Source organism: Pseudoliparis swirei, chromosome 14 (assembly GCF_029220125.1).
Source record: "Pseudoliparis swirei isolate HS2019 ecotype Mariana Trench chromosome 14, NWPU_hadal_v1, whole genome shotgun sequence".
NCBI lineage: Eukaryota > Metazoa > Chordata > Actinopteri > Perciformes > Liparidae > Pseudoliparis > Pseudoliparis swirei.
Genome location: NC_079401.1, coordinates 8,086,092 through 8,107,277, shown reverse-complemented (window position 1 = coordinate 8,107,277; position 21,186 = coordinate 8,086,092). Strand labels below are relative to the sequence as shown.

The following is a 21,186-nucleotide window of genomic DNA, read 5'->3' as shown; positions in this document are numbered from 1 at the left end:
TATCCGTGTTAAGAATACTTTGAAGTGTGGACAGAAGGTGTTCGGGAGCCAGATGGAGGACGAGGAGCCAGAGAGGCTAAATCAATGGAACAAATAATATGTAATCCACTGAAACCTCCTTTATTTATCTCTAATAGAAGAGAAACTCTGCACAACTGAATACATTATACTTTGAGATGTGTCTCAGTCAATAAAACCATATAAATAAAATACAACATAGCATCACTGGATGCATTTAAATTTTGAATTCTGAATTCATTTCAGGACTGAAAAACATGTATTTATGAATCAACTTAAATATGTGACAATCAACGACTTCCATCATTTCTCAGGCTTCATTGCGCCACCAGTGTCTTGCTCAAGGACACTTCAGCAGAGTGGACACTTTCCAAAGAACACAGCAACTCAAGACTGGTTGAGAAACAAGGAGTGCGTTGGCCCACCGGGCCGCTCTGCCACTCAGCTTGAGAAACGTCGAGCGAGGAGAGAGTTATTTTCATCCTCTCTGGCCTCCCTCACTTTTTTCCTTATTTTTCCCGGTGACAGCTCTAAAGCGAGATTTTAGCAACACGACAGCGGGGCTGACGGTGCACAGGCTCAGAGGGCACTCGTGCATCTTTGCGATTGGCAACAAAGAGATATCAAGTGGAAGGACCAAAGGAGACGCAATTTTCAGGAGCCGAGGGGAACATATTGAGGTCACGTGAACTTCATTTTGTTCCCCACATTCTCTTTACATGACATTGGTTATGTAACCATGGAGACAAATCCAGCCCGATTGTTTTGTTTGTTGGAGAGAAGGATTTGAACCTCGAAAATTCAAAGTGTTTGTCTTGAACAGCGAATAATTCAACAATGTATTCGAACAAAGCACCAAATCCCACACGCTAAAATATAAACATAGAAAAGGCCCACGCAATTGACCAACTTAAAATGTTAAAGTGTCCTCGCTAAGTGTCTTTGCTGGTAACTTAGTCTCTCGCGTAAATGTTGTTTACTGCCAATCCCGTAATTATGGCTTATATAAAGTATTGAGTCCTAATTCTCTGGGTACCTACACTCCCTGAAGGCAACGTAGTTGAGGCAGGCCCTCAGCCTTCTCTGTTACGCTGCCACGCCCCTTTAGTTGAAAACCACGCCCCCCCCCCCCTCCCAAAAAAAGATTTAAACCCGAAAAGATAAAATTCGAAATTGTTGAAAATATAAAATCTGCTACTGTAAAATGAAAAAATTCATGATATTCCCCCCAAAAAAGTGAACTGAATCAAAATTATATTTAACCCAACAAAAATGTTCAGACACTTAATTTTATTTCAAGACCAAAACTTGAAGAATTTTTCAGATTTTCTCTGGTGACGTCTTCATGCAATACTTATGTCATGCGGTCACAGTAAAAGTTATTACCTCTCTTTGCCCGTCTGTGTGATTAATTTTTTTAGCTAAATTGAGGAAAATCTGACCGCGATGTCACATGTAATTGTGATATAAACAGCGTAGTTAAAAAATCAAACATGTTTTTAAATGCTCAACGGTCGAGATCCCCGTTGATAAAGTCTCAGAGGAAAACAATCTTACAGCTTTTGAAAGAAAAAAAATGAAGAAAAAAAAATAATTGTGAGAAGCGGGAGCTGGTTTTCTTAAGCGCTCTCCTTGAAGAGGCACACTCAGGCAGAGTGACAGCAGGAGAGCAAAAGGTAAGATGTGCTGGGATGCATGATTTTACGGTGCCGGCTTTAATGTCTGCAAAAAGAAAAGAAAGAAAAAAAGAAAGAAGGCATTTCCCTCTCTGGGTTTATTGACCGGGTCCTTTCTGCCTCGGCTACAATGACCATCGGCTCAGCCGTCCTCTGCTTCACAGTTTATGAACTTCAAAGCCCGCGCGGGAAAAGCCAGAAGCGAAGGGATGATGGACTGCAGGGACGTGGAAGGGGAAGATGGTGGCACAGCCATGGTGGCTGTGCCGCCGGCTGTTTAATTTCAAATGAGGGGGGGGGGGGGGGGGGTGACAAGGCATCCTGGTGAGCGGAAAGTACGGGCGGGACTGCAGCTAGTAAATAAATCAGAGCAGCAGCACACCGGGTCACACGGCCCCGGGATGCAGTGTGGGTAAGAAGTGGGCGTTTCTGATCAATACGCACATGTACAGGCGAGCTACAGCCAAGGGGAGCGCTTGTTTGTGGGAGCATCGTAGCCGGTGACTGTCGCCTAAAAGAAGCGCCTTTTATCTCTTTTATTTCTTTTTTTGTGTGGTGCAAAACACTTTAAATGTTGGATCCTCTTATTTGGGGAGTAGATGCATTATCCATATTTCCCTGTCAGGTTTTGGAGCATTATGATAAATGGATTTATGATTTGTTGTGTCAGTTAACGAGCGTGTAAGAGCCAAATGATACGCGGGTACATGTATTTCTTATGTATACACTGGGTGGCGCTGTTGAGGGTATTTTTGTACACCTATATGAATCAAGAGGTAATTGGCGACGGCAGGTGTTTTGACCCCGGAACGGAAAAGGGTTTTGACCGTGAGCTCGTTGTTTGTTTTTGATACTTAAACATCATTTAAACGTTTCTCTCACATTCAACGTGTCGGAGGCAATTGTCGGGACCGAACAGCAACCGGCAGAAGACCAGAGCGCGTCAAGCCATCTAGCCGGAGGAAAGCAAAACGCCTCAGTAGCCCAAGGACAGGACAGGGCTCCTTTAACAGAGCGCATTGAAAATTGCATCATTGAAAATTGCATTATTGAACATAACGGTGGTTTAACCCTCCTGTTACCTTTAGGGTCAATTTCACCCCATTCAATGTTTAATGTCGGTGTTCTTTCGGGTCAATTTGACCCCAGGCTGTTTTTCACTGTCAAACATAGAAGAAATATCAACTTTTTTATATATTTAAAGGGCTATTTAGGTAGTCAACAAACAAACATAAAGTACCTCACACTTAAACTTGGGAAACAATATTAATTCTAATAATTTTCTGGAGGTTTTAATTGCTGGGGTCAAATTGACCCGAGGGTAAGATATGTTAGTAAATGTAAAGGTAACAGGAGGGTTAAGATTCCATTCCATTATCCATACCGCTTATCCTCATTAGGGTCGCGGGGCGCTGGAGCCGATCCCAGCTGACATTGGGCGAAGGGCTCACATAGAGACGGACAACCATTCATGCTCACATGCACATATACGGGCAATTTAGAGATCGATTAACCTGCAGCATGTCTTTGGACTGTGGGAGGAAGCCGGAGAACCCGGAGAGAACCCACGCTGCCACGGGGAGAACATGCCATCTCCACACAGAAGGACCGCCCCGACCGGGAATCGAACCCACGACCCTCTTGCTGTGAGGCGACAGTGCTAGCCACTACACCACCGTGCAAGATAAGATAATCCTTTATTAGACACAAAGTGGGGACATTTCAGGATTTATCAATATATATCTAGTAAAATATAGATTACAGATTTTTTTAAACTAACTGCAGTACACCAAATGACCACTATGAGCACTAGTAACCCAAATGGTCATTATGCAAGACTGTGAGATCAGCAGAAGAGGACAAATCGAGGTCCTCTTTAATGTACGACGGCTCTGGGTCCATAAAAAGATTTTTAAAAGCACTTTTTTTTTTAGATATTTCCAAGAAAAATATTCTTTGACACAGACTTTTACCTCCAGACTAGATTGACACCACTCACAAGCTACGGCGGTAAAAGAGGAGGCGCAAGGAGACAGTTATCTTAGCATTAAAAACTGGAAACATATGTAGATATTATTATTGAGCCGCTTCATATTCACCCACAAACATCGTTTCTCGTCGTTCTCTGCAGGAGAGAAATTAAGAGTAAACCCGCCTTGGCCTTGAAAAGCCATTTGATGAAATAAAAAAAGTCTCCCTTCCATTAATCTTTGTTAGCGTCCGCGTGTGCTCACGGCGTAACGCCGGTTTGTTCTACGCCGTGGAGCGCGGCAGCGATTTCCATTAGTTTCCATCTGAATATATTATGAAGATGGAATTATATGTTTGTGCAAGAAAAAGCAAAACTTTCAAAAAGATGTCCAATTTCTTACAATTAGAGGTAGAAGTGCTTTTCACCAAAAGATGATGCACGATAGATCCTCCAGACTAAAATAACTGTACAGCTCCAGGGACAAAGACTGGAGAAAGGCTTTATAGAAAATAACCAACAAGCACTTCAAATATTCAGAATTCAGCCACACGGACATCAAGTGTAATTTAAAAGTCTGAATACATGTATTTTGTATCAAGATCAGCCAATCAGACGACTGGATTTGGGGGCCTGAATTGAATAAGCTTGTAGTCTATGTGCAGAGAGATGACCTCCATGAAACCACTTTGCCTCCGCTCTCACCAAACAACAGCAACCGCCATCCCTGAGGTCCAGAGGCTGATAATAGACACACACACACACACACACACTAAAGAACACAGATTTTCTGGCGAAAAAACAAACAAAATTGCAGAGGAGTTTCTCCCGTCAGCAATTCGCTCCCCGCTCCGAAAAAAAAAGGAGAAGCAGAAAATCGACATCCCGCTTGAAGTGTATTGACGCAAAAGAGCCAAAGGTCCTCTCGGAGTCCACTTCACAGCGCGCACGTTTGCAGTGCTCATCAACGCCATGATCTGATTTGCGTACGAGCCGTATTGCACGTTGATAGGTCGGCTGAATGCGCTCCATCGTGTTCACCATGAGAGCGTTGGTGAGCGGTGACGAAACTGAGGGTCCAGCTGCTCCACGTGGGATGCAAATAGCCCAAGTGGGGGCATTTGTTTCTAAATTCTTCTCTGCGGTTTCACAGCATCTCCAGCCGATCCTCCTCAACGAGCTAGACGTATACACGGCTCTGGGAGAGTGAAATGCCCGTCCGTGTGTTTCACATCGAACGCCGGATGAACGAGATGAATAATTGAAAAGCGAGAGCAATGGAGGAGTTTATGTCATCGACTGCCTGCGGAACCACACGGATCACGGCTGGTGTAAACTGCATGGAGGCTGCATAGACCCTTGGCTGTCGGACACCTGGGTCCGCGGGGTGTCAGAGGGTCGAGCTCTCTTCCCACGCAGCTCCAGGTTCAAACACATCCTGCGATCAACAACAACAACAACAACCTACCCGCCTGCGCTTCCTCTCGGGCGGTGACTTCGGCCTCTCGTGGCCGCTCTCTGTTTCCTGGAACGAGGCAGGTGTGACGGTCGTCATCGCTCTCTCTGGCAACTGTGTTGTTGTTGGTTTTTTTTGCACAGGTCTTCTCACGCCCACGCCGGGGGACGCAGGTGCGAGTCGATCGCGACGCGAGGGGTCGGCACCTCCGAGCAACACGAGTACAAATTCAAGATGTAAGAGCCGAGGCGTACTCAAACATTTACGATGTATGATTTTACGTCAATTCACATAAAGTCTTGAGCGTCAATAACCCCTGAATGTCGAATGTGTCCTCCTTTCAATATTCCTTCCAGTTCCTCCGCAGGACTTATTAGCCCATATGCATCGTGGCGTTGATTGGCCGGGTCACAGGAAGTGTGCAGTCCAGCTCCATGAAGCATCTCCTCTGGGTCAGAGTCACCGCCCCCCCCCCCTCGGGGAGCGATCCCTCTCCGGTGCCTTCGATACCTTTCTGGACGTGTCGGGTTATTTTCCGGCGGCCCCGATCATCGACGGACACTTCTCATGATTCCCCTTCGTCTGGACTTGACATAAATCCTCTGCCTCCATCTCAGAGCCGCCCACACGCAACGATTTCCTATTCCGGCTGGAATTTACTGCCGAAGCGAGTGGATCTGGCCGAGCGGAAAAGGTGTAACCCTGTATTGAATATGTATATATGCATTTTTTTTCTGTGGGCAGTTAAGTGTCATTTCAAGCTCTACTGAATGTTATTGTATTAACCTTTGGGCCAAATTACCATATCTGCATGTCTTCTTCTCTGGAGAGCGGCGTAGCATCTTTAGCTCGTTTTATTTGGGGTTTTATGTGTTTTTTCAATTAGAATGTTTTATATATATATATATATATGACCGTGGCACTGCCTTTAACCATCCCGTTACTTAGGGGGAGTTTTATTTCCACAGCAGTAAGCGTGCGACGCGTGGAACATTTGGCAGCGCTCGGTTGCCAGATCTGCGGAGTCCCGCTGCGGGGGAAAAGATCGGAAATACACATAACGGAGGGAACACCACGAGGGAGTTTCAAAAGTAATCACAAGACACCACTGAATTAAACGGTAGAAGGCATCATGAATTGAGGTGTAAAAGAGATAAGGAGCAGTGCACCGATCGGAGCTAAATGAAGCCGCTGCAGGCGGATGATGTCATCGCTTCATTTACACCGAGCCACGTGGTGAAAGTGTGGTCCTGTTTATCTCGTCCTCCCATCATCAAGGGTCCGGATTTGGTGTTGTTGGTCTTTCACATTCCTCCCTCTTTCATCTTTTCTACCGTCTCTCCTGGAATGCTCAAAGACAACGCCGCCGCCGCCTCGGGGAGATTTTCAAGTACCCGACGGCTCCCGAATGATTTCCTTTTTCGTCTTTCCCGTTCCTCGTCCGTCTGCGACCGAGTAATTACGGCCCGGCTCAGCGTGGATCAGTCCTTCCGTGCAGAATCAGTATGTAGGTGTGTGTGTGTGTCAGAATCACACTTCAGATGAATCCAAGTTATGTGACTGGCTTGCACATTAAATGGAAAAACAAACACACACACACACATGGCAACCACAGCAAACCGACGTGAGAGGATAACACTTGACGTATGTTGTTTGAATTTCGGCTCACGGTGTTTGTGATTTTCTTTTTCTGACAGCGAGAGACACTCGATGAAAAATAAATGAATACCACAAACACCCTGTTTAGTATTGTGCTGACGCCGTCACACGCTTTGCACCTCGACACAACAACGCGTGAAACACACGGAAAGCTTCCGTTTCGATCGTCCAACACGTGCACAAGTCCCCCCCCCCCCCCGCCGCCGCCACGGGACATGCCGCTTATGCTTTGGCTTGAACCTGTGGGCCGTCGTGACCTGTTGGTTCTGAGATATCGAGTAAACCCCCTTTTCCATTGTGCACTCGCTTCATATACGGTTCAAATCTCCCCCCCCATGAGCCAGCAGATGTATAAAAAGGTGCAAATAATGTGCAGTTTAATGTATAAAAACGGTGGCCTGTCAATCATGAGAGTTGGCAGATGGAGAAGGCAAAGGGGTGGAGGGATTCATGCAGCTCTCAACGTGCACACCTGGAGCCCTCAGCATTTAGCGTCCTCATTGGCGGCTGACAGGCTGGTTTAAATAAAGTACGCCGGGGCAGATTTCTGACCTCAAGTGTTGCCTGAGATTGTTTTCTAGAGTGGATAGTTTCTCAAAATCTGTGCCCGTATTCATGAGCCTGCTTAAAAAGTGAAGAATAAGACATTTAAAGCCCCATAATGGAGTTTTTCCCTTTTAGCGCCCCCTTCAGTTTTGGAGGTATTTAACGTTTACTTCAGTGTCGTAAATACCCAGTTACGATAGATGCCGCCTCGCATACACTTGTATTGATGACCAGACGAAGTCAGAAACCAAGAAATGATGTCAACTGATAAGGTAAGAATATTCAAAGATTTTACAGAAATATGACTGCATAGTTTTATTCATTGTGATATCGGAGATGAATGCTAACATAACCAAAAGAATGACAACATTTAGTTTGGATGAAATACCGATCGCGTTTTCAGCCTATATACGTTGTTTTCTGAATGTTTGAATGTGGAGTACGTGTGATCGAATACAATATTGTTGACAACACCAAAAAGCTACATATTCATAATTTACATTGGAACGTGTAATTCATTACAAGAGACTTCGCTTGCTTCGCCCTTATACTGGAGCTGCGAGCGTGGACTGGCACTATATGACATTGCGTAATCACTGCCAGAAAGCAGGTCGAAGTACATCCGTCCCGGATCGGGCGGCCCCAGAATCCTACATAGCGGAGTTATTTCCCCACAGACCCCCGATGGCAATGGCGGAGGCGCAAATCGCCATATTAAAAGTAATTGTAGCGGCACAATTTTTTTCAAGATTCATCTGGATATTATTCGCCACTCTTTGACCCGCCCTCGTGGATATCCGGCCTCCTTCGCCAAAACAAACACACCTATTCCCCGTGTCCCATGGCCCTCCCCCTCACACCCGCCCTGTCACTCAGAGTGCTCCCCCACAATGCCGTTGGGCTCTCAGAGGGGCTCCCCCTCCATCCCCCGCTCACACTCTATCTCCACTCCACTCGCCCATTATTTGCTCCTCTTCCTCTCTTCTCTCTCTCAATCTTCCCACGAACACCTCATTATCCCTTATCTGCTTTTCTTATTCCCTCCCCCATCTCTCATTGCCTCTTTTTTTACTGCCTCCCTCCAGCCTCCACTTTCTTTATTCATTCCACCGACCTCAATCAACCCCGCTGCATTGTGTGTCCCCGGTACCAGGATGTTGATTGACTAACAGCAGAGTGCATGTGGCACATTAGCCCTCTTGTTTTTTATAGAGGAGGACTCGCATGCAACGAGGCCATTCGGATCAGAAACGGGACGTGGCGATGTGGCTTTGGAGGAGGTCGGCCATCAACGCAGCAGAGTGCATTTGGAGATAAGGGCACTAGATAGCGGAGGGCTTCGGCTCCAGAGCTCTGCAGGGTGGTTTCTTCATTTGCATTAACTGCATTCATCTTCACCAATGGGTCCAAAACGGCTTTCTGAATCTCATGAGCCAGCACTTTAAAGAATTTCCGTGGACACAACAGGGCGCACACACACCAGCGCTGCAGCTGTAAAACAATATTGTGCCCCCTCTTTAACTGCGATTCCGTGCCCACGGGGAATGAATTATTTTTTTCCCGGTTAATAAAAAGAACAATATGTGGTCTTTCAAAGTGCTTGATCGTCTTGTCGGTGGGAACTCTTCACAGGCCAACATGCAATCGAAGCTGATAATGTCTCCACTGGGGGGGGGGGGAGTTCACAGTCAAGTGGAAGCGCCACATAAAAAGAGGACTTTCAAGTCTCTAAATCTGCGTCGCCACATAAAAGGTGAGTCACGCCGGATTGCAATTAGCAGGGTTTGTCGACGATGAAAGGAGTTCAAGGAATCAGCGGCTCGATGTGCGAGGGAACAAAGAGAGTTGATGGCTTCCAGCCGGAGGGACGTGGTGGGCACAGCACTTCTTTGGTCAGCTGATAACATATAAAAGCATCGACCACAACAACGGAGCACATTAGGAGTCAAGAAGTGGCTGAATTAAGATTTGTTTGTGATATTTGATCCAAAAGTAATTGTTTTGAACTTTGTTTTTCCCCGTTTCCATTCCGTCTTTTAGGCTCTGGGAAATATTATCCCCCAATTTACAGCATTAAAAGTGCATCTAACCGGCTTCTGTCATTAACAGCTCATGCACATGCTCGGTTACATAACGACACGTTGAAGGTCGAAAGGCTGCATGTTCTTTCGTTAGAAAGCAGCCATGGACACGGTAGTTTTAGAGTCTCCTGAGCTGCATTTAATTCCTTTTTATAGATATTTACCAACAAGGCTCAGGTCAGTCAGCCCAGATAAATGGAGAAGTCTCTCAGTCGTCAGCAGCACAAAATACCCGCCAAAAAAACTAGGTTTATAATGCCGAGCAGGAGATTACTGGAGCTGCACTGCCCCCTGCAGGCCGGAGGCCGCGGCTGCAGGGCCTCCCTGTGTCAACCCACTGCTGCGTACTCCCCCTCCAGCACACCAGCACACCCAATTACCTTGTTGTTTATCTTTTTTTTTTTAACACAGATGCACACACACACACACACACACACACCGTGAGCCAGAACACGACGTTCATTCATTATTGGCTCTTTCTTCGGCCCTCCCGGGGTTTTTTCACGACAGTTTGACACACAGCTCACCGCTGGCACTTTTAGATAACTCACACACACACACACAGACACACACACACACACACACACACTGGCCTTGGATGCCCACTCCCCCACTATGCTCTGACTCTGATGTAAGATGAAAGGCCCATTCGTTGTATGGTGACGGCTCATCCCCGTAATGAGTCCTATAACACTGCTCTCTCCTTCAGATATAGATTATTTGTCTTTTTTTTTTTAACCGGCGCAGGGGAGAGAGAGTCTGCCTCAAATGGCATGATGGTGACATGAAAGCTTCGGGGGGGGGGAGGACATTTTGGATGCTCGTGGGCGTCGTTAAGGCCCACGTGGGTTTAATTCTGAAGCCTCGTCAATATAAAAAATGATTGAGGGACTTTCTAAGCTGCGCATGCACAGAATACGACACATTTTAAGGATTATTGTAAAAGGAATATCCACACGCTGAGAGGATTCTGTAGCCATATTGGATCTCAGAGTCCATCAGCCCACACGTGTCCTTGAGGGAGCCGCTGAAAGCCTTTCTTCTCATCTATTATCAGCCGCTTCATATAGAGGAGCTTTTCTTTCTCCGTATTCAAGGTGTCGACGCCGGCTTCATGGCCACTTCGGGCGCTGGTGATATTTTCACTCGCATCCTTGAATTCCAAAACGCTACTTCCTTTCAGCAAAAGTGCATATCATCAAAAGCAACGCAGTGAGCATTTCCAGCTGAAATATTCAGACAATGATCTAGGTCTACGGGACAGATTGGCTCTGTCTCCACAAACAGTAATTGCTAGTCGAGGATCTTAAGTCATTGTTGGTTTTACTCTAGTCGTGGGATTTGTTTTTTTACTTGCTTTAGTCTCACATGGAAGGAAATCATTGCTATTACTTGACTCTTCATAAACACACCCACGCATTATTCCATCTCAACGTGATACCACATGTGAGAAGTATTAAATTGAGCACATCTTATGATCTCCCCTCAAGTAATTACACTCGGTAACTATATTTGATTAATTCGCCTGCTTAGTTTAGTTTAGACACCGTGGGCCCAGTACCACGATGTCCATGAAGTGTTACCCGGTGTTATTAAGCATCGGAGGGTTTGCATGAGACCGAATCCAACAAAAGAAAAGCAGCTCTATGGACAGCGAGCATATTTTATCTCAGTTCACGGCCCTCTCGCTGCTGGCTGTTGCCAAGTGATTTAACACAATAGCGATTCAACCTATTCCCCCGCTCACGAGAGCTTTTATGTCTGCTGTTTTAAACACTGCTGGAGGTCAGTAGAATATATGTACGTCATCCTCTCCGGAGAAACGTCTGCAGCCTAAGTTCGTTACAGGGCTGAAAAATAAAATAAATACGCAGGAGTCTTTGAAAACAGCATGTTCGCGGAGGTGATCCCAGAATCCTCGTAACTCTTCTAATCTGACTCTTTTTTTTACCATCTGGATGAAACCTGTGACGTCCAGGGCACTGTGCTACAACTCAAACATGTCGTTAAATATAGCGCCTTCAGACAGTGAAGGTGGAGGTCAAACAAAAGACACAGAATGTGTGCGTTCGTCTCCATTCATTAATAAATACGCCGCTGTCCCTTTAAGAGCACAGAAACAGCTCCTGGTGTGTGTCCTCCTGGCTCAATGTCAAATCATTACATTTCCGACGCGGCGACAAGGATAGCGGGACATTTTTAGACCATCAAACCCTGAACCTGCACAACAATAGAGACACCTCCATTGTCTCGGCTTGAGGCATCTTTCTCGTGTCATTTTAACATCTGTAAAGGGCCACACCGAGGCCCTCACTTCGCCTCGACATAGAGACTTCCTCTCTGCCTACTTTCTCCACAAACTTTGAGGGGTTTTGCCCGAAAGGCATTCTGGGTAGTAGTTCTTCTCCTCCCAGCTCATTTTTGCACGGAGCTTCGCTCGTTCCATCGCACAGAACGACCCCCGCCACGACAAATGTTTTGCCCCAGGGCAGTTTTCATTTGTATTGGTGACAAATCACCACCGCTGCACCGCGTTTTATTACCGTAATGAGTTCATTCAGTTCCTCGTGCTCACGAACCATGACTCAGCATACTCTTATTACCACGAGGACATTTATCAGATGACACAAATAGGATTAGAAAGCTTTACCACTGGCCCCAAATCTGACTTGAAGATTATATATATATATTTATATATCAATAAATATTTTTATATATATATATATAAATCAAGGTATTGACGATAACCGGGATATTCAATATACTTAGCATCTCATAATTATGACTTACAGGATCCTCTTCACCTCGCAATTAATTTACCAAACAAAAGGGACAAAACACACGGCAAACAGCGATAATTAGTTTCTTCTAATTCTCTGTAGATATTTGGATAACATGTTTTTTTAGGGATCCACAGATGCTAAACACCCCCTAGATATCTCTTATTCTCACCCTACCAGCTGTTCATGAGACGGTGTTATTGACATAATAACTATAATCTCAGTCCTCTGTTACAGAAGTGCTAATCAACATCAGCAGCGCCTTTAACACCCAGGTGTGTGTGTGTGTGTGTGTGTGTGTGTGTGCTCAGCAGGTGCAGGTGCAGGTGATGAACCGATGTTCACGTCTCACACTCGTTTCCAGTTCAGCGGCAGCGGAAAAAACACACACACACACACAAACACCCGGCAGTCGAGAGTGATATTTAAAACATCTTTAATTGTGCGGTTACAAAAGTCAAACTGGATAGAAAAAATAGTTTTTTTCCAAACATCTAGCGCATTAAGAAGAGAGTGAGTGCTGTAGTTTTGAAATAAAATATTGGGATATTTTTAAAAGTGATATTTCAAGACGCTACACAAACTCTTGTGTGCTCTGACCCAATCAGCTGTTCCATGGACGCTCTCCTCCCACACCTAGTTGGGGCAATGTGGTGTTGTTTGACAGAATTGTGTATTTTGTATCTGTAAATTCAGCTATCTTAAGCGTCTGTCTTTTTTTTTTTTATCCAAAGAGAAAATGTGTGCAGAAGACATTGTGAGAAGAGCTCAGGGACACTGGAGAGGCAGCGGAGGAATATCACTTTAAAAAACCAGACCCGCCGTGGAAACAGCAGAATGCGGATACAATCCGTAGCCCTGTCGACAAATAGACTTTCACAACACATTTCTAAAGAGGACGAGCTCCTTTATGATGGAAAATGTTCTCTTTTTTAAAAACAGGTTTCCCAATGCAGTCAAATGCATCTTTGCTCAACAAGTGGACCAAAAACATCAACCACGGAGTTCCGTGCGCAGTGCAGCGTCGTGTCGCACATTGCTCCCATGATGCACCTGGTTTCAGTGGTGCAAAAAGAGAACATGTTTGATTTACGAGCTCGGAGAAATCTCCTGTACCTTTTTGTTTACACTACCAAACCCCCCCGCGGCTCAAAGACAAACATATGCAATACAGTCGTGTTCAATGACATATATAAGGTTAAAGCGGACGTATGTACATTCTTTGTCAATTAAAAGCATTCAGTCGGACCCAAAGGAATAATATCTAACACTGATAATTAAAATTAAAAGTCTCTCTCGTCAAATTAGTTCAGGCGGGTTTTTCCGACATCTCACACGGAAAAAAACCCGCTTAACAGGACTTAATTTCCCATGGTGCTCCTTGCGTTTCCCGTCTGCCTGTCACACTCCAGGCGCTCAAGTGTGTGTGTGTGTGTGTGTGTGTGTGGTCGTCTACACACCCGCTCGTTTGAGACCGAAAGACAAAGAGGAGAGCCGTGATTGGAGGTTACAAAACGACGTCTTGAGCGTCGCCGTTGGGCTGCGGCCTGTTGGCGAGAGGCGGGACAGCCTTGAAAAGTTCTGTGGAGGGGGAGGAAGAAAAGAAAAAGAGGGTTGGCCACATTAGTAAACGACATCCACCGAGTCCTGGAATAGAAACACAGCCAACGAGCTCTCTATCGAGAACAGAGTGAGCAAAGAGAGTCAGATGGGACACAGAGACGGGGGGCGGGGGTCAATTAACAGTCAATTAACAGTCGACACACACAGAGCCAGACAGAGCCCAGTGTTTCCTCTGCAGAACCACCGTCTACGACTAGCATCGCATTGAAATGATGTCAACGTACTGTACCGGAGAGGAAACACCGATTCAGTGCCGTGGCGGTGAGTCAATGAGTTACACCGGGTTAGTGAGAGAGTGACACGGTGGTTAACAGTGTGTGTGTGTGTGGGGGGGGGGGGGGGGGACCAGACTTCACAGACGTCTTTACCAGAATGTCTCGAGGCGCCGAGCGGTTCTAGTTTTGGCAGCCTAGAGATGTTGGGTGTGGCCCATCCCACTAAAGTAAATAAAAACAACAACAGAGTAAACACACAGGGATCAGGACACAATCAAAAAAAGAGGAGGGACGCTCGCCGGATCCCTCAGAACCGACTCCTGGACAGATTCGAGGGGGTTAGGCCCAATGAAGTGAAAAAAGCCAGGCGGCGACACTGACTACTTCCTGGCTCGACGTGCAACAACAACCGACACGCAGCGCTAGCAGCTCCTGAAGGCAAGATGGGTAAACAGTGCGTGTTCCCGTCGGTGATTAACACTCTGCTTTTGTTCTCTGAAGGGCGGACTGACCGGGAGGAGGCGGAGGGGTGGGGCTCTCGGCCTCCGTCCGCAGCGGGTCCACCCGGTGCCTCCTCTTCAGGTGCAGCTTCCTCGTCTTCTTCTTGTCCGGCTCGCCCGTCTTGGCTGAAAGTACAGAGACGGACGTGAAGAATCCAGATGATCCGATTGATGTTTCCCCCCCGATGGACGCGGCCCGGGGAAGAACAAGAGGAAACGTATCGGACAGCGGCCTGGTTTGACGGGAAATCATTTGCTTTCTCTTCATCTACAAGTTGACCAAACAATAAGATACGAGGAGAGAAACAACGTGCTTCTGTTGTTCTCCAGCGACCACAAACCAAAACCAGGACACTTGGAAGCGATTAGACGCGAGAGCGGTTGGAGGAGCTTCCACGCTCACCTGAAGCGGCATTTTCCGGCGTTTGTCTCGGGTGGTCCGGCTCCTCCTCCTCCTCCTCCTCCTCCTCTTCCTCCCGATCGGCGTCCGTCTTCGGGCTGTTGGTCCTGGCCTCCTGCGGCTCTCTGACTCTCCTCCGCTCCTTCTCTTTATCGTCGATCTGGAAAAAGGAACACACAAAAAAAGGCGATCTGTCCTCCGCTCTCTGGAATTAAACGACGACTTCGGCTCCGACTACGAGTGTACGTACACACACACACACACACACACACACACCTCAGAGATCACGTTGCCGATTGGTTGGAAGGGGCTGGGGATGCTTTCATCATCGAGCTCCTCCTCCTGGATCTGCCGGCCCTCACGCTCCGCCTCCTCCTGCTCCTGCCGGTCTCTGTGGACAGGACAAGAAGTTACCGTCTCACCTGTGTCAGAATGACAGCTCCATCCTTTCTCCTCAGTGCAAGACTAAATAATGTTGATGTATCCAGCAGATGAAGAGATTTCACACTTTTCCCTCATCACGTCATCCGTCATCTCTCACACACCTCTCCTCTCGTATCTGCCGCACTCTCGCCGCCCTCTCCTTCTTGTCCTGCTCCTCCTGGGCGCGCTGCTCGGCGGTGTCCCTCTGCACGCGCTCGGCGATGGCCTCGTAGTCCTTGGCGATGTTGTTGAGCAGCCACTTCAGGCCCTTCTTGATGGACTTGTCCACCTTTTTGCCGCAGCCTAGAACGGCAGAGCACGGCTCCTGGGGTGCGGAGGACGATAATACAAAAAGAGACGCAGAGACAAAAGAGCGGTCACAGAAGAATCGACTGCGCTCTACGCCCATATACGGGAGACACGAGGCCCTTAATGTCACCCGAGCGCCCTTAACGTCACCCCACTGCTGTTCCGCAACAGGTGCACACGCACTTACGATCTGACACAGACACTTGTTCTCGTTGACGAGCTTCTCCAACGACAGGTTCTCGATGATGTCGGCTTCAGCCAGCGCTCCCTCTTGGTCTTGTTTGTTGGCCAGCCTGAAAGCGGAGACATTTGGGATGGAGGGAGATGTGAGTGAAGAAAGGAATTGAATTAAATTCACCCTTTGGGCCTGTGCCCACGTCACAATGACCAACTCAATATTTGATGAAAGAAAGGAGAGAGCAGCTGCTTTGTCACATCGTTATCTGTGCCTGGAAAGCTTATGGGAATATGACTGGGCCTCGACCTGGAGGGGTCCTCGCCTGAACCTGTGCCGTGTGCTCCGATTACCGATGAAGGGATTCAGCTGCGCTGCACGTGTCCAGCAGCAAACTGGACCGCAGAGCCCGTTACCACTTCATCTTTTAAACGCCGCCCGTGTGTCAGCTTTTTTCCCATACTTTTACTCACATTTTGAACATAAAACCGTTCTTTTAAAAAAAAAATCTTTCGTTACTCTCTCGGTGCAAAGCGCTTACACCAGCACAGGTTTCCCCGCGATGCGCGGGTGCTGGAGGACCTCGGCCATGGTCTCGCGCGTCTCCTGGATCCTCTGGACGTCGCTGGAGTCCACCACGAACACCACGCCGTGGGACTCGGAGTAGTAGTTCTTCCAGATGCCCCGGATCCTCTTCCCGCCGCCCAGGTCGAAGATGGTCACCTCGAACTTGCCCTGCTTCAGGTCCACTTTGGAGAACCCCACGGTGGGAGCCACGTCCTGGGGGTTCTCTGCACAAACCACCGACAGCAATCACGTGAGCGGAGCGGAGTTTTGTGCACGTTTTGCTTCAAACTTTCTATTAAAAATGTTTTTTAAAACGTGCAAAACACAAAATACACATTATTAACATTCATAACAAACAGCTCTGACCTCCTTGGATTCCTCGAACTGTGGCCGTCTTCCCCGCATTATCCAGTCCAACCATAACCAGAGTCACTTTCCTGTTGGGGGGGAATTAATGCACATGAACACACACATCCCCATCAGTCAGATCCAGAAGAAGTCCAGGCCCAAAGGGGCGCAGAAGAAGAAGCATCAGCACTCTCATGCCCGATTAATAACAAGACAATTTAATAATCCCAATGACAAACGTGATCAGAGGCCTGAGTCAGCAGCGCTCACGTGGTCGGCCAACACGAATAAAGCATGTAGAGAAGCTGCTTAATAGCCCAGAGTGATATTATTATTACTACCGATAGGCATTCAAAGCATATTTGGAGGAATAGTGGAATTGCCCTGATTTTTTGTTTTTGTCGTCTGTTCACCTGGAATATTTCATCTCCAGCCAGTGGGGTTGCGAGCACTTTGTGAACACACACTGAAAGAGGAGAGCTACGCTGTAAACGTAAACACAACACGGCCGTCGTCTCGGAGCTAAAGTACTTAACTTTGACACTTGCGCCGCAAAGACATCAAGCGCACGATCCATCTCACCGTCCTCTGGAGCCAGCCGGCCTTCATCCGGGCGGCCCGCTCGGGAGCAAACCTTCCAGAGAGGTGTCCGCCGGGCCTCTAATAACCTCCGACAGGAGGAGACCCGCTGAACAGACCCGGCTGGAGGATTATAGGTGAGGATTTCTGACTAAGTCCAAAGGACCAGGTGCCCCACACGCACAACGTGGGGTGAAGCACTCGCGATTGCTTTTTCCAGATTGTTTTTCACGCTTTGTATTCAGCACACACACACAAAAACCAATCCTGAGAGTGAAGTGTGCAGCTCATAAGAGAGCAGCAACACGGTGTCACTGAGAATCAAATATGCACAGTTGGCATAAAGTCGTAATATGATTATTTCTCATAAAGTGTGTCGTTATAAAGGATTAATAGAATTTGACGTGTACAATTGTTTATAATAAGGAAGGTAAGAAGTAATTAAACAGTTATCTGTGATGGTGCAACACATTAAATATAATATAAAAAGGAAAATCATCATTATGTCTCGAGTCAAGAATCCACTGATTTCAGATCAGTGTAAAAAAAGAAGATGTGGATGACATAAAAACACTTTGACCCGGAACACCAGACCAGTCGTGGATGACAGTGACTCCACACTGATTCTCACACCATCTGATTGTATCGATTAGCAGGTTGACGTCATAGTTAAAAAAAAAAAATTTAAACTCACCTCGCGGGCTCTCGCCATCGTTTCAGCCAGTTGCAGCAGTTCGCCATCAGGCTAAACATCTCAGTCCCGGGTCCAGATGATCAGGTTGTCATCTCTCTCTCTCTCTCTCTCCAGAAGCTGATCGATTACGAACCTGCATCGGCTACATGGCGAGCTAAACTCATGACAAAAACGCGCGTTATCGGCGTCCACAACGCTGATAATCACCAGATGTGTAACCGATAAACGTTATCGGGCATGACATTTGTTTAATTTCCGCCCGAATGCAGCTACGAGCCGAGTTTTACTCGCGAAACACGAGTGAAATTAGCGTTAGCGGCGCTCGGAGCCCTGGTCCGCTTTGTTTACGTTGTATTTTCTCCGCTGCTAGGCTGCGGGCGTGATGACGTCATCTTACGTGATCCACAAATCACCGTCGACGGAAGCCGTGAGGGACAAATGCATAAACTCAATAACGTATGCGTCATTTATATTCGACGTGAAGTTTCCACTAATGTTTTCATGATGTATATATTTTTAAAGCGTAAACAACATCAGCCAGTTAAACATATATATTTAAAATATCATTTTTTTACTCTATTTTCTAGACAAAGATGACACAAGAGTACATAGTTAACAGTAAGAAATATAGATAAAACAAAATAATAGGACAAGGAATGATTTTACTCTACACTTGATAACAGTGAAGCTATTGAATATTTTTTCCATAAAATATTACAAATAATTCATAATAATTTTTAAAAAACACATTTCTCAAAAGTAAGAGGTGTAGTACACTAATGTGGAGCCCATTGATGTCGGAAATGAATGAGTGCACCCTACACTTTATTACAGTGGAGCTATTGAATATTGTTTCAATACAATAATACAAATAATTCCTAATATTTTTCAAATTAAGTTTTTCTCAAAATAACAACTGTAGTACATCAATGTGGAGCCCTTTGCTGTAGATATTGAATGGTTTCACCCTACACTTGACAACAGTGAAGCTATTGAATATTGTTTCCATCAACTATTAAATATAATTCATAATAATTATTTAAGATAAGTTTTGTTCAAAATAACAGCTACAGTACAACACAGGGTGGCCATTTGACGTATGATATAAGTTCTGTCAGCCTACACAATCTTACAGTCGAGATATTGAATATTTTTGGAATATGTTTTTCCTGGATTGCTTTTTGCAGACGGTCCCTAGGCTGAGGTCTCACAGCCGATCGCACATTGAGACCGTACGTTATTCATCGATCTCGGAGACCGGCTTTTTTTGGTAGAATGAAGGTTGTAGCTTGTTGTCGACATCACTACGATCACAGAGAGGTGTCGTTTGTGTTTTAACTCCATGTCGTGAGAGAGCTATTGAGCCGGGAAGTCCGAATCTGTGAATATCTTTTTAACTTTACCGAACGCCTCTCCACCTTTTCCAGCTGCAGCATTAAGTAATAATTACACATAAATGCATTTATAATTATGATCAAATGATATGTTCTTATTCTGAAATGGGCCATTCTGCTAAATGAGTGTTTTTACTTTTGCTAATACTTTGTCAAGTAACATTTTGAATGCAGGACTTTTAATTGTAACATAGTTAATTTGATCCAATTCTATTCTATCTCTATATAATACTAAAATTAAATATATACGTATATTATATACATATATGCTGTCTCATCACCTACATGTTGTGTTGCTAAATGACCTTTCACAGCTTTATTGATCTCAAGTGTGTTTCAGAGATTATCTCTCCCAGTTAATTAATTATTGAGCCGCTGTACTTAGAGGTAACCAGGTCCACAGAGCTTCAAAAGACTATTGTAACCAACCGTTGCAGATGTATTCTCATATAACGGAAGCATAATAATTATTGTGTTAATGGCTATTTTCAATCAATTAACGAACAGACTCTCACACACATCTGATGACTTCTGGTAGATCGATCGAAGCAAATGCATCCAATTACCCCATTTAATTACCAGTTTCCCGACAGTGGCTCCTTTCATTTCTTTGACAATAGAGCAGCATGCCCTCAGTTATATGGACAGAGATCTTGTGACGTGGTGATATTCCAGGCTAAATCAAGACCCAGGCGAGTCCCACATGCAATACAATGTGACACTTCTGCGAGCCAAGTTCACAGCCGTGGTGACGCAGGGCAGTAGTTCTCAAATGGGGGTATCGTGTAACCCTGGGGGTATGTGAAGGCCCTCCAGGGGGTACGTGAGATTTAAAAAATAAGGGGTAAATCACTGAAAAAAGGTTGAGAACCACTGGCCTAGAGGATGTCATCAAGAGCACATGGAAATAAAAGAGTCAACACATTTCCAGAGCTTAGGTCATTTCCAAGGAAAACGCACAAACTCACTTTCAGTTTCCACATAACGTTCCGCAAATGTTTGCGTCCAGTCCAAACTGCAGATCTGCATGAAAAGGATTAAAGAGACAAAACACAACATTAGTCCCAAATTACATTGTTGGTGTTAGTAATACAGGAATAGTTCAACAAGCTTGTTCAGAAGATCTGACACATGCACTTGAACATATTTTATGAATGATTGCACTGTGTGCTAGTTACGACCTTCATATAAATATATATATATAACACTTCTCCTGCCATCTTCTGGTAGAAAAACGCATGTACTCTGCGTCTCCTCATAAAGACTCGTTCACAAGCAACAACTCTGCACATAACAATATATCTGATAAAACTATAGTACTTGCCTATAATCCTTCTATTGCTTTGGCATTTATTTTTGCCAGACATGTGCGAGATTAACTGTTTTTTAATTACCTGTTTTTGGGCCTCTTCGCGTGCCGTAGGTGGGGCCTCATGTCCACCAACTAGGAAATACACATTTCCATCGCTTAGCCTCTGTCACCTTTTTATGTAACGCTAATGTTTGAAAGACTAAACACGGATGACTTTGCTGTAAAATGTCATACCTGTTCGGGAGGCTGTTGTTGAGACGCATAGGACACGTGGCGAGGACAAAGTAGGTGACTGTCGATGCCTGTTCAATATACTACCAACTTCAACAAATACTTGACAACACGCTTTTGTTGTCGGTCTGATATTTATGTTATAGGTCGTTATCTGACTTCAAGTCGGTTTGAGAACAGTTTACTCTTCATACTTGTTGACTGGCGATAAAATTAAAATTAAATAAATTG

At 45.7% G+C, this 21,186-nt stretch overlaps 1 protein-coding gene across 3 annotated transcripts; it reads right to left on the bottom strand.

The window, feature by feature from the left end:
- Positions 1–12,604: 12,604 nt before the first annotated feature.
- Positions 12,605–20,848, bottom strand: arl13b (ADP-ribosylation factor-like 13b). Of its 3 annotated transcripts, XM_056431462.1 has the most exons (12): positions 20,807–20,848; positions 20,381–20,435; positions 18,019–18,172; positions 16,764–16,834; positions 16,372–16,621; positions 15,843–15,948; positions 15,469–15,671; positions 15,200–15,314; positions 14,927–15,083; positions 14,536–14,649; positions 14,177–14,245; positions 12,605–13,766 (listed from the first exon to the last, which is right to left on the bottom strand). In XM_056431462.1, the coding sequence occupies exons 3-12, from the start codon at positions 18,075–18,077 to the stop codon at positions 13,693–13,695; spliced, it is 1,218 nt and encodes a 405-aa protein (XP_056287437.1). In that variant the 5' UTR covers positions 18,078–18,172; positions 20,381–20,435; positions 20,807–20,848; the 3' UTR covers positions 12,605–13,692. The 3 variants fall into 3 exon arrangements, with proteins under 3 accessions (XP_056287437.1, XP_056287436.1, XP_056287435.1); XM_056431461.1 differs by lacking the exon at positions 20,807–20,848 and having other exon boundaries at positions 20,381–20,529; XM_056431460.1 differs by lacking the exons at positions 20,381–20,435; positions 20,807–20,848 and having other exon boundaries at positions 18,019–19,980.
- Positions 20,849–21,186: the final 338 nt, after the last annotated feature.